Genomic DNA, 19,921 nt, shown 5'->3' with positions numbered 1-19,921 from the left:
ATCATTTCATGAAGTTTTTGCTAATTTTAAGTCAAACGTTTCATCGTTCTTATACTGATATGCATTTAAGAGTATTGTTTTTAGAGTAAATTGTGGACAGATGCGATGAACTAATGCATAGTACAGAGATCTTTCTCGTCAAAGTGGAATATGTTTAATGTAAAGATGATGTTACTTGAATTTTTTTTGAGAGTGAGAGCATGCAATGCAATAATGAGAAATGGTAGCGAGTGATGGAGATGTTGTGTATATCTGAGCGTGGGGTTGTTTTTGTTCTTTCAGTGGTTTGTGTGTGTGTTTATTATTGGCGAATGGTTTATTTGTCTGGATGAGGTGTTGTTTTCAATGAAGGCACATGTGTTTTGTTGTTGTAGGAATGTTTTGGTTTTGCTTGGTTTTGTTTGGCATGCTTCAGTTATATAGTTGGCGTTGGCGTGGGCTGTTGCATCTTTTTAGCAAATATGTAACAAGGGAATATAAAGGTATGGAATATTTTGGTCTTTTTAGACATATATTGGTGTTTGTTTATTAAAACTTTGAAATGAAAGTTATTAATATTTTAGCGATGAGATGTACGATGGCGAAGTGATGATCGGTAGCTTAGAAAAAACTTATTAAGAATGTTCAATATTTAGGAAAAAATGCTGAATGGAAAGTATATTGAAATTGTTTTATCTAATTTAATTTTTATTATTCAATGTAAAAAATAAATATTCAATTTCAGAGTAACTCCAGATGAATTTGGAAAATTGTTTGTTACACCTCAGCGTATAGTTTAATGATAAATAGGTAAGAGTTCTTTTTCAATGTGGTTTTCTTTTAAAAAATAATATTCTTTATGTATATTATTATTTGCTAATTATTATTATTATTTTTTTAACAAGTTTCATGTTTTTCTTTGTTGTAAAAAAATATCTAAGTTAAGAGCAAAGATGGATTCGGGCAAATTTTTATATTTCTCCTCAGCGTATAATTTAATAGAGAAGTGGTAAGTTTTCTTTTAAAAATTGGCTTTCTTCTCACTAGAATATTTACGTTTTAATGACATTTTTATTGTCAAAAATCACAGGTTTTAATACTTTATTTTAGTATTACTTTAATCAAATATTTTTGGAAAATTTTTGTTACACCTCAGCATATAGTTTAATCATAAATTGGTAAGTATTCTTTTTAAAATGTGGTTTTCTGTTAAAAAGGATATTTTTTATTTATATCATTATTTGCTAATTATTATTATTATTATTATTTTTTTTTTTTTTTGAAACTAGTTTAATGTTTTTCTTTGTTGTACAAAAATATTTAATTTCAGAGCAACCCCAAGATGGATTCGGGCATATTTTTATATTCCTCCTCAGCGTATAATTTAATAGAGAAGTCGTAAGTTTTCTTTTAAAATTTGGCTTTCTTTTCACTAGAATATTTAAATTTTTATGACCTTTTTATTATCAAAATTACATGTTTTTAATACCTTATTTTAGTATTACAATAATCAAATATTTTTGGATGCAAATTTATTATTTTTATTGTAAAAAACAAATATTTAATTTCAGAATAACAATTTGGAAACATTTTTATGAATTGGTAAGCTTTCTTTAACATTCTTTTAACCAGAATATTTAGTTTTTTTATGCATATTATTTCTTTAATTAAATTTTTTGGAAACCAATTTAATGTTTTCTATTTAATGTAAAAAATAAATATTTAATTTCAGAGTATCCCCAAATGAATTTCGATAACTTTTTAACCTCAGCGTACAATTTAATAGAGAATTGGTAAGTTTTATATTAAAACTTTGGCTTTCTTTTGACAAGAATATTTATTGTATTATGTCCTTCACATCGATAACAAAACAGTTTTATTAGTTAATATATTACTTAATTCATTATTTCTCTAATTGTTTCAGGTACAAACTTTATGAGGTACGTTTATCTAAGAAAAGCTGAATTCCTTACACCACTTAATAAAATGCCCCCAAATTTGGTAAGTTACAAGCTAATTTAAAGAGATTAAAAATTATATTTTATTACATGTTAGTTTTTAACAATTTTCATTATTCCTTCCATTTTTTCAGAAAGATATGTGAATATACTAACGATGAATAAAAAACGAAGGAAAAGTCAAAATGTCCAAATAGCGAGTTAAAATAAACTACTTTCTTGTTCCTCGTGGTCATAATTTTTATTCACAAAAACATTGTATTAAGAACTCTCATCAGAAGTTTTTATAATAAAGTACTTTTGCTTAAAGAAAGTTGAATTTTAATGTATGAAAATTTTCATAATAGTAAAACGGGTTGTTGTTCCTTTAATTATTTAATTTCTCTGTACTGTGGAATGATTGATTTAAAAATAGTTTAGTCGTCGACATTTTAAGGAGACTGTTAACCACTTTTTATTATCGGGTTTCCCAAAAAATAAGCAGGTAAACCAAAATAATACTGACTTTTTAACTTGGTAGGGGTATATAAATCTTATGGTGTTGTAAAAATGAACTAAAATACAATGTTATAGATTAACTAAAATTTAAGAGAATTATAAACTAGACAAGTTGAAAAAAATCTTAAGGGCTAAATCATGGTCAATATTACTAAGGTTTAGTTCATTTTGCAATGGAAAAGGGTTCACTGTTTTTTCAGTGTAGGAATTGTCAGTAAGAAATTGCTATCCACTTTCAAGTTCATTTTTCGTAAAAAATATTTTCTCATACAAAAAAATCTTATGGTAAATTGCACTTATTATTTAGAAAATACTTTACATTTCACAAGGAATTTTATAGCATGACAAACGAATTTTTAACTACCAGTTAAGAAGTTTTTTAAGTAAATTTCCATCGTATTTTGTAGGCCATGAACTAAACGATTGCTACTTAGAATTTGTAAAATTTCCTTTCGAGTAGTTAATTTTCGTTGAAGATACGAAAAATGAACTAAAATTCCGGAAAATTCTTGTAATAAATTATTGTAAAAATCTTCTTAAATTTACGAGACACTTTTTTTCTGTGCACGTAGTTTTTATTGAAAATTGTGTTGGTGTTTGTTAATGAAATACATTTATTTCGAAAAGATTTAGAAACTGAGCATTGAATGTTGTGATGTGGTGAAAACAGAAACACTTTATGTTGATAAAAAAAACGAAAGGACTAACAAACAAATCACCGATTAAAGAACAGTATATTTTTGTCAAACTCATTTACATGAAAAATATGCGACAACATGAGTTGTAATAGGATGATCTATATTTACACTACATCCGGATCACATGTTGGAGATGAAACCATTTTTTTGAATCTATATATTTTATGTTACAACAATTGCTAAAGGTGAGTACCAAGTTCGAGCTTAGCCGGTAAAATAAAAAAAATCAGTACGAAAAGTATACAATTATACGTCTTCGATGCAAACTTGATGGAGAATAGCCCAAAGCAAGTTTATTTATAAAGTTTATATTCTTTAAAATGGATTATCAAAGAAAAGTAATCGTGAAAAATGGAGATTTTGCCGGCTAAAATCGAACTTACATACAAAATGGTATACTGGCAAATGTAAATTATGTCTATTTTTATAATATTTTTTATTTCAAATGTGTTCTGAGGATAATGTAAAAAATGTCCCATTAGTCCATGGATATGATTCCACTAATGTACCTACTGGATGGATTTTTCATTTTTTTTTATTGGATATACGACCAAATACTAAAAATTAATAGAAAAAAAGTCGGACGATGCCAACAACACGCGGTGTTCCCAAGCGGTCCTCCATCTAAGTACTAACCGCGCCCGACGCTGCTTAATTTCGGTGATCGGACGAGAACCGATGTACTCAGCGTGGTATGGTCGTTGGCGAAAGAAGACTGACTATTTGACTGCATATCATCAATCGTCGAAATGCATTTGCTTCAAATGCACTTGAATGGCTTAGTAAGAATTTCTTGTTTATTTAATTCAATATTGCGATTGATGTTAGCAACAGTTCGTTAAGGTCATAAATCGATAGTGACTATGTTAGTAGCTATTAGAAACTTTTCCAATTTCTGTTTTTAAATTTCTTAAGGAAATTAAAATTCATTCAATATGAATTATTGGTAGCATTTTCTATGAAAATGTGCATAAATAATTTCGCTTACTACAAAAAGGCAGAAAAGGATAGTAATTTGTTGTTGTTATTTACAACGAATGTATGAGAAATTATTATCAAAATATGTACAAAAAATGAATGATTTTATTGGATATGAAGTAGCGAGAAATTAATAGAAAAAAGTTGGACGATGCCAACAACACGCGGTGTTCCCAAATGTCAAACGTATAGATATCGCACAATGACCGCCGGCGTTGCGTTCGAAGCGCTGCTTTAATAAATTGATTATGGAAGCATCGGCGGTTAGGTTAAAAAGTTATCGAAATTCATTTGGGGATACTCTGAAATTAAATATTTATTTTTTACATTAAATAGAAAACATTAAATTGGTTTCCAAAAAATCTAATTAAAGAAATAATATGCATAAAAAAATATTCTGATTAATAGAATGTTAAAGAAAGTTTACCAATTCATCAAAATGTTTCCAAATTGTTATTCTTAAATTAAATATTTGTTTTTTACATTAAAAATATTAAATTGGTTTCCAAAAATATTTGATTAATGTAATACTAAAATAAGGTATTAAAAACCTGTAATTTTGACAATAAAGAGGTCATTAAAACGTAAATATTCTAGTGAGAAGAAAGTCAATTTTTAAAAGAAAACTTACCACTTCTCTATTAAATTATACGCTGAGGAGAAATATAAAAAATTTCCCGAATCCATCTGGGGTTGCTCTTAACTTAAATATTTTTTTTCAACAAAGAAAAACACGAAACTGGTTAAAAAAATAATAATAATAATTAGCAAATAATAATATATATAAAGAATATTATTTTTTAAAAGAAAACCACATTAAAAAAGAACTCTTACCTATTTATCATTAAACTATACGCTGAGGTGTAACAAACAATTTTCCAAATTCATCTGGAGTTACTCTGAAATTGAATATTTTTTTTTTTACATTGAATAATAAAAATTAAATTAGATAAAACAATTTCAATATACTTTCCATTTCAGCATTTTTTCCTAAATATTGAACATTCTTAATAACTTTTTTCTAAGCTACCGATCATCACTTCGCCATCGTACATCTCATCGCTAAAATATTAATAACTTTCATTTCAAAGTTTTAATAAACAAACACCTATATATGTCGCAAAAAAACAAAATATTCCATACCTTTATATTCCCTTTTTACATACTTGCTAAAAAGATGCAACAGCCCACGCCAACTATACAACTGAAGCATGCCAAACAAAACAAAGCAAAACCAAAACATTCCTACAACAACAAAAACACATGTGCCTTCATTGAAAACATCACCTCATCCAGACAAATAAACCCCCAGCGGGAAATGGAAGCGACGTGGAATCGATGATGGAAGTGCTGTCCGGGTAGCTATAAGGCCTGGGCGCTGCATTACGTGTTCATTTCAAAATAACATTGGATTGGATTGGAGACCAAGGCCTTGCCTCTCGCTTCTATTCGTATGCCTTCTAGAGGTGGTGTCGTCGATGCCATGTTATCAGGCCTTCATACTAAGTACAAAAATCATGCCTTCCAAAGAAGGCCCTCAAAAAGGCCTGGACAGGAAGGCATAAAAGAAAGCGTGTAAAAATAAATATTTTGAAGGCAAGGTTGTCTATGAACTGAACATTTGCCCTCACAGCTTTTACGTTAGAATTTAATTAGAGTCACTTTTCTTATACAGTTTATCTTATTTTGTGATTTTAATATTTACCTCAAGTGTATTTTTATTTTTCTGCTCCGTCGAGATTTGAACCGGGGTCCTCGTGATTGGTAGTCCTACACTCATCCACTGGCCTACAACACATTTATGTGATGTGGGCGCCAAAAGGTAAACTTAAGCTACACGTGAGGTCATTCCGCGTTCCCTTCTGTGGGAAGTGAACGTATAATGGGCATCGGATCTTTTATATGTTACAGAGAATGTCTTCTAGAAGGCCAAAGTTAGGAGTAACTAGACATAAGCATATTAATAGTTTGTCAGCCAATAAAGAATGAGTATGGGATCCTTTTTATACCTGACGTCACAGAATGGTATTGGGGGTATTATAAGTTTGTCGTTCAGCGAGTAGTACAACAAAATATCTATTTCCGACTACATTTTGTAGTTATATTTATTTTTTCGAAATTTTTTACATCCCAATGTTTTTTTTTTATAAGTATGTTTCAAACATTTTATAAACTAAGCGTTCGTATTTAGCGTGTCCGTCTGTCTGTGAACGCAATTTTGTGTACAAAGTACAGGTCACAGTTTAAGTCCCATCGTCCTAAAATTTGACACAGAATTTTACCTTGGCTCAAAGACAAGCGCTATAGATTCTGAAAAAAAAATCAGTTAAGATTTAGATATTGCTGTCATATATCATTTGTCATATTTATCGCCGATCTTCTTCAAATTCAGTACATCAAAATATTTATGAATCTAGAAAAATGTTCAAAATATCAGCTAAATCGGTTCAGATATATATATATATATATATATATATATATATATATATATATATATATATATATATATATATATATATATATATATATATATATATATATATATATATATATATATATATATATATATATATATATATATATATATATATATATATATATATATATATATATATATATATATATATATATATATATATATATATATATATATATATATATATATATATATATATATATATATATATATATATATATATATATATATATATATATATATATATATATATATATATATATATATATATATATATATATATATATATATATATATATATATATATATATATATACGTTTACATGACTTGGCATCACTGGAGAATATTCCTATAAGAATTTTTCATGCTGGTAACGTTACAAAAATTTGAATTTAAATTTAAATGTTGCCAGCATTGCCAGTGAGGCTTTCTGCTTCAGAAAAGCCATCTTGTCTTTCTTTCAATTTGGAGTATTTGGCGAAAGTGGTTGTTTAAATTTAAGAGCGGATAAAAAACTGAAGTGTAAATTAAAATACAGTGTAAAAAAACTTATGAACTATAAATGTGCTTAAAACATTAATTTAATTTAAATAAAATTTAATAATAAAGTGTTTGATTTGGCGAAAGAGTTTCGATAAATATAAAAAATTGAAGTAGGATTTAAAATTCGCTAAAAATTAAAAACAAAAAATGATGAAATATAATGTGCATAAAATATAATTTAATATCTAAAGTGATTTATAACTATAAATAATTTAAATGTGTATATATCTATAAAGGAAGATCAAGTTTTCCTAATATTAATACACTAAATTCATATTTTTAACTCTTTTTTTATTAAGTTCATACAACCTACAAAAGTTAAAATGAAATAAATGTATGAAATAGTGAAAATTTAATCAAGAGTATTTAAGAAAAGAATAAAATATATGTAGTATATTGCAAATGTTAAACACGTGGTATTAAATAAATAAATGACTAATATACTTAACCTCATTTATCATACAAATTCAATATAACCTCAAAAAATGTATATGTGCGAAAACCATGCGGTCGAAATATTAAATACAGTAAAACCTCTCAAAAGTAGACTTCCACGGTCACCTCATATGAACAGTTAATTTTAATGTGATAACAAATTAAACATCTTACGAAATGTTTTTTAAGAGTTGGCATCTAGTTTCACCTGATATTAAAAATATAAATTTAAATTTTATACTCTTAGAGCCTTTTAGGCATCATTCGCAAATCAATATTACAGGTAAGCAATATGAGCTTATTTGTTTTAATTTATTAACAGTTAATAGTATTTAATGTGAAAGTAAGATAACACTTTTACTATCGATTCCGAGTTAAGAGAAGCTGCAAGACGAACCTATCATACCTTTGATTATATTTCATTAATTTCTCTTTAAAATTGAGGCAATTATGCTATTCATATTGGACATATTCGTATATAAATTGTTATATTTGACCATTATCTGTTGTGTTTCCGTGTAGTGGTTCTATTATGTCCAAATCAGGAACCAATTGATCATTTAACTGACTTCCGTTACAAAAGCCGAAACCGAGTAATTTAAAAATTGACATTTTCGGCAAAACCCGGTTTCGAACTTCGTGTAACCGGTTCCCAGCATCATATGTTTCCACTGGTAATCGAACTTTATCAACAGATGTACGAAGAAATGAAACAGCTGACTCTTTACAATACGTTTCCACTAATTAGTACAAAAATAATTTTTTTATTTCACTACTCTTTACACGATGTTTTTCCATTGACGATATAACTGAAAAGAAGAACATAAATTACGTTTTTTTTATAAAAGGTACCTTCACTAACCGAGCACATTCAGCGTATTTTTATAAAAGGTAAACAAAACCTTGCGTATACGTAATATATATAAACAATACGTTACGGTGGCCAATTGTTCCCAAGTGTGATTACAAAACCACTAATATTTAAAAAAGTTTTCTATTTTAGTAGCTACACTATACACATTTTACGCTGTTAAAACAAAAATTTTATAAACCATACGTCAGTAATTATAGCATACAATATGTTGTACACGCAAAGAAACAAATTTCCGAAGTTAAACTTACTCTAAATAAAAAAAAATATTTGCTAGTAGTTAAATTTTATTAATCCTATCGAAATTTTCCACAGCTTAATGAAATCTTACTTTTTTAAGTATGCTTCAAAAATTTTATAAACTAAACGTGGATATAAAGTTTAATGATCGTACACATAAGTTCAATATGAACTTAAGCAAAGGAAAATTTTCGTACGATTCACAAAAAATACTAAGAATGATTTCTTCCTTACTTTTCGTTAATTTTTTTCTCTATGTAATTGTAATTTCGTGAACTGCAGTTAAAAAGTACAACAGGGCATTGATTTTAACAACGCTTTTCGGACATCTCAAAATGTGGACCAAAATTTCGTTCAATTTCCTTGCGAGTTAGTTCATTCTTCCTATAAAATAGCTCACTTTTTTTCGTTGCGAGATTTATTTTGTTTAATATTCCGAAGCGCATTTTATTCACATAGTAATTATTATTTTTCTTTGTTGAAAGCTTGATCTTCTTATAACTATCACAACTATTAGATTTTTCTTTTATTTGATTGAAGAACTGTGAATAAGCCGAAAACATGAGCAGAAGCAACTTAAAAAGGCTTATTAAATTGGAAAAAGAAAAAATTAAAAAAGAAATAACTTTTCGTGCTACTGAAGATCGAAATGAACCCAAATGCCGGGAGAGTAGGTGTGAAGATGGGAAATACGTTGTACGGGAATGTATTAAAAATGATATAACATTGACTGAAAAACAAGTGGACGTATCAGAAATAGGAGACGCAAATGTTGAAGTGGAAGAATGTACTGAATCTTCTAATGATGTGACGATAGCTCAGAAGTTATTGATCTGGTACGATGAAAATTCTTGTAGATGAAAAACTGAATGTACCAAAAAGTTTGAGCGGTCTCTTAAAACGGCAACCTGAAAGAACGTATTTTCGTACTGTGAGCCCTGGAAAATATTACCACTTGGGCCTTCAAAAACAAATAGAAAAAATACCAGTTTCCCTCATAGCAACTATTAATAAAATAGAAATCGATATTGGAATCGACGGTTTACCACTTTTTAAGAGTTCTCAAATGAACGCTTGGCCTATACTAGGCAAAATTGTGAATTTGAATCAAACAGGAGTGTTTTTAATTGGTTGCTATATAGGAAATAAAAAGCCGCATAACGTAGACTGTTTCCTGCACGATTTTATATATGAAGCAAAGCATTTAAAGGAAAATGGGATTTTTATGAATGGTCGTTTAATTTATGTAGAGATAAGAGCATTTATATGTGACTCACCTGCCCGTGCTTTCATATGTGATATCGTAGGACATAATTCATTAAATGGTTGCATCAAATGCTATCAAAAAGGCATTAGAATTGAACATGTTACAGTATATTCGTCGTATATATCTCAACTGCGGACTGATGATGATTTTAAACAACGTACTCAGAAAGAGTTTCATAAACAAAATAGTATGAATGGCCCAACAGGATTGGAAGAGCTTGGAATCGGAATGATTTCTCAATTTCCTCTTGAGCCAATGCACCTGATTGATCTAGGCGTTACAAAGAAGATGGTTAGTTATCTCCTTGACAACCAATCGATGGCAAAACTCACAACTGAACAAGCAAACACCATATCAAGAAGGCTCGTAGAATTAGCGCCCTATATTCCTAAAGAATTCCAAAGAAAGCCCCGAGGATTGGAAGAGTTTTCGAGATGGAAAGCGACAGAATTTCGCCAATTCATCCTATACTATGGAATTTTAGTGTTGAAAGATGTCGCAAACGACGATTTTTACTACGAGTTTTTAATTCTTCATATCGCATATCGTCTCCTCTCTACTCCAAAACATTATGGGTCCAATATTGCTACAGCAGAAGAATTATTAAATTTATTTGTCAACAATTTCAGCAGTATTTTTGGAAAAACAAGTACTGTATTTAATGTTCACAGTCTGTTGCACTTGCCCCAATGCGCTAGAACCTTCGGAGTAATGCCGAATTTTTCAGCGTATTGCTTTGAAAATTTTTTGCAAGAATTAAAGAAAAGAGTTCGAAATGGAAGCAAAATCCTAGAACAAATAAGAAACTCTTACAGCAATAGAAAAATAACAATAAATAGCCAACGAAAGAAGTTCATAAAATCTCGAAATAGCGATATACTAGCCATTGAAACAGAAAATTTTTACCTCAGCAAAAACCGCCGAATAATTTTTGCTGTATTCATCCGTATATACCTATAAAAATCACAGGATTTTCAGAAGGAAGTATCAGAGGAGTTAGAGTTCAAAACTTAAAACAATTCTACGAAAGTCCTGTTGACTCATCAAGTATTGGAATTCATATTGGCAGTATAGTCGACGAAACGGAAGAAACTTTCAGTATAGAGCAAGTATACTGCAAGTTAGTGGCGTTCCCGTACGGCGATCTCTCCTTATTAGTACCCATTCTTCACACTTGCTTATAAAACATACGCTTCCAAAAACAAATCAAAAATTGAGATATTAAATTATACGTTAACACACATATTCATACAAATATAGGTAATATTTCAACAAGTTTACGAAGCGCAAAATGGAGAAAACCAATAAACACTTCCCAAGTGAAATTAAAGGTACTTATATGTGTTTTTATATTTTATTGTCGAACTGTATATAAAAATGTAGTCTCTCCACACAAAGTTACAGAAAAAATTTTGAAATTAATTTAAATGTTTAAAAATTCATATTTTACTATAAATTAGTTGGATATGGATCAGTAAAAATATTTAGTAAATTCATCCATTGTACTTAGGTGACAAATTATATTTCAAACACCGAAAAATTTGAAGCTAACTTTATTGGAAAGACTCATAAATAGTGTGTCTCTTCCTTTGTAATCTGAATATTTTTTTGTTTATTTTATATTAGAATTGAAAACTGAAGTAAAACAACTAACGAAAGAAATTAGGATGCAAATTGATAAGTCTAATGATATTATTAATACTTACAAGGCCCAACAGGAAGTTCTCACAACGGAATTGGCCCATATAAAAATATGTATGCAACAATTGATAAAGGAAAAACAACTCGATGAAAAATATGTGGATATATTCCCCATTATGAGTTCGGAAGGTTTGGAGAAACTAAACACCTTGCTAAATGATAAGGAAGAAGAAATTAAAATTACCGAAATTGTAAAAAGAATCACCAAACGAGGAGGTTTGACCAAAAATTTGCACAATCTCTTAGGACCAGAGATTATAAAACATTACAATTATGACGGAGTTCAAAATAAACATGCTTTTAAAATGTTTCAAAATGTGGATATTCTTTTTTATAAATCGGTTGAGGCTGAAGTCATAACATTTGATACATATAAAAATTTGCTTAAAAAATCATTTAAATTAGAAAAAAATAAAATATATAAAGAAAAATGTTTAAGTGATAAGCAAAATTTAGAAAATCTGTAATTTCTTAAATTAAATTTTAATTTGTGGTATTACTGTAAGAAAAATGTTTAAGTGATAAGTGATAGAAAATTTTGTATTTTCTTTAATTAAATTATGATGTATATATACATATATATTAATTTGAAGTGCTTTCTCACTGCAAAGAAAAATGCTTTGGTGATAAGCGGAATTAGAAAGAATGTAATTTCATTAAATAAATTATGATGTTTTATGTAAAGAAAATAATTAATTTGATTAGATATGTTAAGTAATATAAACAATAAATTTTGGTTTATTAATATGAGAATGAGTTAATTCGTGTTTTCCTATTGGGCTGTACGATTCGTATTAAAAAAGATTTCAATTTCATACCGTGAAACAAGTTGTCAAAATTACTTATTGAGCTGATCTATCAAAGGCAATTTGTTTGTTTCTTTAAGTCTCAAAGAAGAAATATTGCGTTTATTTCCACTTAAAATCAGATTCAATTTCACTAATTCAAGATTTGAGCAAATTCGATTAAAACTGTCCTTCTAATAATGGAGGTATAAAATTTGTTTTTTTTTTTTTGATTAAGTAAAAAATAAGCCGATGTGTTTTAAAAATCATATATATAAAAAACTGAATTTTCGTTCTTATAACAACAATGTAGGTCCTTCTTTTTCCAATTCCCCAAGAAGGCACAGAATAATGTCTCTGAGCATTTTTTAGAAAGGAAGTGCAAGGCATTTTAGCATGCATGATTGGAGAAGGCATATGGGAAGGTATTATGGATCCGAAAATCATGGGTTATGAAGGCATGATTTTTTGCGGTACTTCGCAATTTTCCCGCTGGGCCATTCGCGAATAATAAACACACACACAGAAACCACTGAAAGAACAAAAACAACCCCACGCTCAGATATACACAACATCCCCATCATTCGCTACCATTTCTCATTATTGCATTGCATGCTCTCACTCTCAAAAAAATTTCAAGTAACATCATCTTTACATTAAACATATTCCACTTTGACGAGAAAGATCTCTGTACTATGCATTAGTTCATCTCATCTGTCCACAATTTACTCTAAAAACAATACTCTTTAATGCATATCAGTATAAGAACGATGAAACGTTTAACTTAAAATTAGCAAAAACTTCATGAAATGATATCTACCCATTTTTGACGAAAATGTCTATAAATTTAATTACATGTGAACTAAAAATATTTCATTGGGTATTTTTTACCAACAATTATTAACTATAGGAATTGTCAGTAAGAAATTGCTATCCACTTTCAAGTTCATTTTTCGTAAAAAATATTTTCTCATACAAAAAAATCTTATGGTAAATTGCACTTATTATTTAGAAAATACTTAAATTTCACAAGGAATTTTATAGCATGACAAACGAATTTTTAACTACCAGTTAAGAAGTTTTTTAAGTAAATTTCCATCGTATTTTGTAGGCCATGAACTAAACGATTGCTACGTAGAATTTGTAAAATTTCCTTTCGAGTAGTTAATTTTCGTTGAAGATACGAAAAATGAACTAAAATTCCGGAAAATTCTTGTAATAAATTATTGTAAAAATCTTCTTAAATTTACGAGACACTTTTTTTCTGTGCACGTAGTTTTTATTGAAAATTGTGTTGGTGTTTGTTAATGAAATACATTTATTTCGAAAAGATTTAGAAACTGAGCATTGAATGTTGTGATGTGGTGAAAACAGAAACACTTTATGTTGATAAAAAAAAACGAAAGGACTAACAAACAAATCACCGATTAAAGAACAGTATATTTTTGTCAAACTCATTTACATGAAAAATATGCGACAACATGAGTTGTAATAGGATGATCTATATTTACACTACATCCGGATCACATGTTGGAGATGAAACCATTTTTTTGAATCTATATATTTTATGTTACAACAATTGCTAAAGGTGAGTACCAAGTTCGAGCTTAGCCGGTAAAATAAAAAAAATCAGTACGAAAAGTATACAATTATACGTCTTCGATGCAAACTTGATGGAGAATAGCCCAAAGCAAGTTTATTTATAAAGTTTATATTCTTTAAAATGGATTATCAAAGAAAAGTAATCGTGAAAAATGGAGATTTTGCCGGCTAAAATCGAACTTACATACAAAATGGTATACTGGCAAATGTAAATTATGTCTAATTTTATAATATTTTTTATTTCAAATGTGTTCTGAGGATAATTTAAAAAATGTCCCATTAGTCCATGGATATGATTCCACTAATGTACCTACATGATGGATTTTTCATTTTTTTTTTTATTGGATATACGACCAAATACTAGAAATTAATAGAAAAAAAGTTGGACGATGCCAACAACACGCGGTGTTCCCAAGCGGTCCCCCATCTAAGTACTAACCGCGCCCGACGCTGCTTAATTTCGGTGATCGGACGAGAACCGATGTACTCAGCGTGGTATGGTCGTTGGCGAAAGAAGACTGACTATTTGACTACATATCATCAACCATCGAAATGCATTTGCTTCAAATACACTTGAATGTCTTAGTAAAAATTTCTTGTTTATTCAATTCAATATTGCAATTGATGTTAGAAACAGTTCGTTAAGGTCATAAATCGATAGTGACTATGTTAGTAGCTATTAGAAACTTTTCCAATTTCTTTTTTTTTTTTAATTTCATAAGGAAATTAAAATTCATTCAATATGAATTATTGGTAGCATTTTCTACGAAAATGTGCATAGTTTCGCTTACTACAAAAAGGCAGAAAATGATAGTAATTTGTTGTTGTTATTTACAACGAATGTATGAGAAATTATTATCAAAATATGTACAAGAAATGAATGACTTTATTGGATATGAAGTAGCGAGAAATTAATAGAAAAAAGTTGGACGATGCCAACAACACGCGGTGTTCCCAAATGTCAAACGTATAGATATCGCACAATGACCGCCGGCGTTGCGTTCGAAGTGCTGCTTTAATAAATTGATTATGGAAGCATCGGCGGTTAGGTTAAAAAGTTATCGAAATTCATTTGGGGATACTCTGAAATTAAATATTTATTTTTTACATTAAATAGAAAACATTAAATTGGTTTCCAAAAAATCTAATTAAAGAAATAATATGCATAAAAAAATATTCTGATTAATAGAATGTTAAAGAAAGTTTACCAATTCATCAAAATGTTTCCAAATTGTTATTCTTAAATTAAATATTTGTTTTTTACATTAAAAATATTAAATTGGTTTCCAAAAATATTTGATTAATGTAATACTAAAATAAGGTATTAAAAACCTGTAATTTTGACAATAAAGAGGTCATTAAAACGTAAATATTCTAGTGAGAAGAAAGTCAATTTTTAAAAGAAAACTTACCACTTCTCTATTAAATTATACGCTGAGGAGAAATATAAAAAATTTCCCGAATCCATCTGGGGTTGCTCTTAACTTAAATATTTTTTTTCAACAAAGAAAAACACGAAACTGGTTAAAAAAATAATAATAATAATTAGCAAATAATAATATACATAAAGAATATTATTTTTTAAAAGAAAACCACATTAAAAAAGAACTCTTACCTATTTATCATTATATATGTCGCAAAAAAACAAAATATTCCATACCTTTATATTCCCTTTTTACATACTTGCTAAAAAGATGCAACAGCCCACGCCAACTATACAACTGAAGCATGCCAAACAAAACAAAGCAAAACCAAAACATTCCTACAACAACAAAAACACATGTGCCTTCATTGAAAACATCACCTCATCCAGACAAATAAACCATTCGCGAATAATAAACACACACACAGAAACCACTGAAAGAACAAAAACAACCCCACGCTCAGATATACACAACATCCCCATCATTCGCTACCATTTCTCATTATTGCATTGCATGCTCTCACTCTCAAAAAATTTCAAGTAACATCATCTTTACATTAAACATATTCCACTTTGACGAGAAAGATCTCTGTACTATGCATTAGTTCATCTCATCTGTCCACAATTTACTCTAAAAACAATACTCTTTAATGCATATCAGTATAAGAACGATGAAACGTTTAACTTAAAATTAGCAAAAACTTCATGAAATGATATCTACCCATTTTTGACGAAAATGTCTATAAATTTAATTACATGTGAACTAAAAATATTTCATTGGGTATTTTTTTACCAACAATTATTAACTATAGGAATTGTCAGTAAGAAATTGCTATCCACTTTCAAGTTCATTTTTCGTAAAAAATATTTTCTCATACAAAAAAATCTTATGGTAAATTGCACTTATTATTTAGAAAATACTTTACATTTCACAAGGAATTTTATAGCATGACAAACGAATTTTTAACTACCAGTTAAGAAGTTTTTTAAGTAAATTTCCATCGTATTTTGTAGGCCATGAACTAAACGATTGCTACTTAGAATTTGTAAAATTTCCTTTCGAGTAGTTAATTTTCGTTGAAGATACGAAAAATGAACTAAAATTCCGGAAAATTCTTGTAATAAATTATTGTAAAAATCTTCTTAAATTTACGAGACACTTTTTTTCTGTGCACGTAGTTTTTATTGAAAATTGTGTTGGTGTTTGTTAATGAAATACATTTATTTCGAAAAGATTTAGAAACTGAGCATTGAATGTTGTGATGTGGTGAAAACAGAAACACTTTATGTTGATAAAAAAAAAAAAAAAACGAAAGGACTAACAAACAAATCACCGATTAAAGAACAGTATATTTTTGTCAAACTCATTTACATGAAAAATATGCGACAACATGAGTTGTAATAGGATGATCTATATTTACACTACATCCGGATCACATGTTGGAGATGAAACCATTTTTTTGAATCTATATATTTTATGTTACAGCAATTGCTAAAGGTGAGTACCAAGTTCGAGCTTAGCCGGTAAAATAAAAAAAATCAGTACGAAAAGTATACAATTATACGTCTTCGATGCAAACTTGATGGAGAATAGCCCAAAGCAAGTTTATTTATAAAGTTTATATTCTTTAAAATGGATTATCAAAGAAAAGTAATCGTGAAAAATGGAGATTTTGCCGGCTAAAATCGAACTTACATACAAAATGGTATACTGGCAAATGTAAATTATGTCTATTTTTATAATATTTTTTATTTCAAATGTGTTCTGAGGATAATGTAAAAAATGTCCCATTAGTCCATGGATATGATTCCACTAATGTACCTACTGGATGGATTTTTCATTTTTTTTTTATTGGATATACGACCAAATACTAAAAATTAATAGAAAAAAAGTTGGACGATGCCAACAACACGCGGTGTTCCCAAGCGGTCCCCCATCTAAGTACTAACCGCGCCCGACGCTGCTTAATTTCGGTGATCGGACGAAAACCGATGTACTCAGCGTGGTATGGTCGTTGGCGAAAGAAGACTGACTATTTGACTGCATATCATCAATCGTCGAAATGCATTTGCTTCAAATGCACTTGAATGGCTTAGTAAGAATTTCTTGTTTATTTAATTCAATATTGCGATTGATGTTAGCAACAGTTCGTTAAGGTCATAAATCGATAGTGACTATGTTAGTAGCTATTAGAAACTTTTCCAATTTCTGTTTTTAAATTTCTTAAGGAAATTAAAATTCATTCAATATGAATTATTGGTAGCATTTTCTATGAAAATGTGCATAAATAATTTCGCTTACTACAAAAAGGCAAAAAAGGATAGTAATTTGTTGTTGTTATTTACAACGAATGTATGAGAAATTATTATCAAAATATGTACAAGAAATGAATGACTTTATTGGATATGAAGTAGCGACCAAATGCTAGAAATTAATAGAAAAAAGTTGGACGATGCCAACAACACGCGGTGTTCCCGAGCGGTCCTCCATCTAAGTACTAACCGCGCCCGACGCTGCTTAATTTCGGTGATCGGACGAGAACCGATGTACTCAGCGTGGTATGGTCGTTGGCGAAAGAAGACTGACTATTTGACTACATATCATCAACCGTCGAAATGCATTTGCTTCAAATACACTTGAATGTCTTAGTAAAAATTTCTTGTTTATTTAATTCAATATTGCAATTGATGTTAGAAACAGTTCGTTAAGGTCATAAATCGATAGTGACTATGTTAGTAGCTATTAGAAACTTTTCCAATTTCTTTTTTTTTTTTTTAATTTCATAAGGAAATTAAAATTCATTCAATATGAATTATTGGTAGCATTTTCTACGAAAATGTGCATAAATAGTTTCGCTTACTACAAAAAGGCAGAAAATGATAGTAATTTGTTGTTGTTATTTACAACGAATGTATGAGAAATTATTATCAAAATATGTACAAGAAATGAATGACTTTATTGGATATGAAGTAGCGAGAAATTAATAGAAAAAAGTTGGACGATGCCAACAACACGCGGTGTTCCCAAATGTCAAACGTATAGATATCGCACAATGACCGCCGGCGTTGCGTTCGAAGCGCTGCTTTAATAAATTGATTATGGAAGCATCGGCGGTTAGGTTAAAAAGTTATCGAAATTCATTTGGGGATACTCTGAAATTAAATATTTATTTTTTACATTAAATAGAAAACATTAAATTGGTTTCCAAAAAATCTAATTAAAGAAATAATACGCATAAAAAATATTCTGATTAATAGAATGTTAAAGAAAGCTTACCAATTCATCAAAATGTTTCCAAATTGTTATTCTTAAATTAAATATTTGTTTTTTACATTAAAAATATTAAATTGGTTTCCAAAAATATTTGATTAATGTAATACTAAAATAAGGTATTAAAAACCTGTAATTTTGACAATAAAGAGGTCATTAAAACGTAAATATTCTAGTGAGAAGAAAGTCAATTTTTAAAAGAAAACTTACCACTTCTATATTAAATTATACGCTGAGGAGAAATATAAAAATTTTCCCGAATCCATCTGGGGTTGCTCTTAACTTAAATATTTTTTTACAACAAAGAAAAACATGAAACTGGTTAAAAAAATAATAATAATAATTAGCAAATAATAATATACATAAAGAATATTATTTTTTAAAAGAAAACCACATTAAAAAAGAACTCTTACCTATTTATCATTAAACTATACGCTGAGGTGTAACAAACAATTTTCCAAATTCATCTGGAGTTACTCTGAAATTGAATATTTATTTTTTACATTGAATAATAAAAATTAAATTAGATAAAACAATTTCAATATACTTTCCATTTCAGCATATTTTCCTAAATATTGAACATTCTTAATAACTTTTTTCTAAGCTACCGATCATCACTTCGCCATCGTACATCTCATCGCTAAAATATTAATAACTTTCATTTCAAAGTTTTAATAAACAAACACCTATATATGTCGCAAAAAAACAAAATATTCCATACCTTTATATTCCCTTTTTACATACTTGCTAAAAAGATGCAACAGCCCACGCCAACTATACAACTGAAGCATGCCAAACAAAACAAAGCAAAACCAAAACATTCCTACAACAACAAAAACACATGTGCCTTCATTGAAAACATCACCTCATCCAGACAAATAAACCATTCGCGAATAATAAACACACACACAGAAACCACTGAAAGAACAAAAACAACCCCACGCTCAGATATACACAACATCCCCATCATTCGCTACCATTTCTCATTATTGCATTGCATGCTCTCACTCTCAAAAAAATTTCAAGTAACATCATCTTTACATTAAACATATTCCACTTTGACGAGAAAGATCTCTGTACTATGCATTAGTTCATCTCATCTGTCCACAATTTACTCTAAAAACAATACTCTTTAATGCATATCAGTATAAGAACGATGAAAAGTTTAACTTAAAATTAGCAAAAACTTCATGAA

The 19,921-nt window shown here is 28.9% G+C and overlaps 1 protein-coding gene and 4 non-coding genes across 5 annotated transcripts; 1 reads left to right on the top strand and 4 right to left on the bottom strand.

Moving 5' to 3' along the window:
- Positions 1 to 3,720: 3,720 nt before the first annotated feature.
- Positions 3,721 to 3,839, bottom strand: LOC142222687 (5S ribosomal RNA). The gene has a single exon (XR_012718356.1). It is a non-coding gene; the product is annotated as a 5S ribosomal RNA (ribosomal RNA).
- Positions 3,840 to 9,238: 5,399 nt separating this feature from the next.
- LOC142231716 (uncharacterized) lies at positions 9,239 to 11,128 on the top strand. Its single transcript, XM_075302342.1, has 3 exons — positions 9,239 to 9,464; positions 9,535 to 10,758; positions 10,914 to 11,128. The coding sequence occupies exons 1-3, from the start codon at positions 9,239 to 9,241 to the stop codon at positions 11,126 to 11,128; spliced, it is 1,665 nt and encodes a 554-aa protein (XP_075158457.1).
- A 3,294-nt stretch (positions 11,129 to 14,422) lies between these two features.
- On the bottom strand, positions 14,423 to 14,541 carry LOC142222877 (5S ribosomal RNA). Its single transcript, XR_012718469.1, has one exon. It is a non-coding gene; the product is annotated as a 5S ribosomal RNA (ribosomal RNA).
- Positions 14,542 to 17,356: 2,815 nt separating this feature from the next.
- On the bottom strand, positions 17,357 to 17,475 carry LOC142222887 (5S ribosomal RNA). The gene has a single exon (XR_012718477.1). It is a non-coding gene; the product is annotated as a 5S ribosomal RNA (ribosomal RNA).
- A 434-nt stretch (positions 17,476 to 17,909) lies between these two features.
- On the bottom strand, positions 17,910 to 18,028 carry LOC142222719 (5S ribosomal RNA). Its single transcript, XR_012718387.1, has one exon. It is a non-coding gene; the product is annotated as a 5S ribosomal RNA (ribosomal RNA).
- Positions 18,029 to 19,921: the final 1,893 nt, after the last annotated feature.

Source organism: Haematobia irritans, chromosome 1 (assembly GCF_050003625.1).
Source record: "Haematobia irritans isolate KBUSLIRL chromosome 1, ASM5000362v1, whole genome shotgun sequence".
In the NCBI taxonomy this organism is placed as follows: domain Eukaryota; kingdom Metazoa; phylum Arthropoda; class Insecta; order Diptera; family Muscidae; genus Haematobia; species Haematobia irritans.
This window is presented reverse-complemented; position numbering and strand designations above follow the sequence as displayed.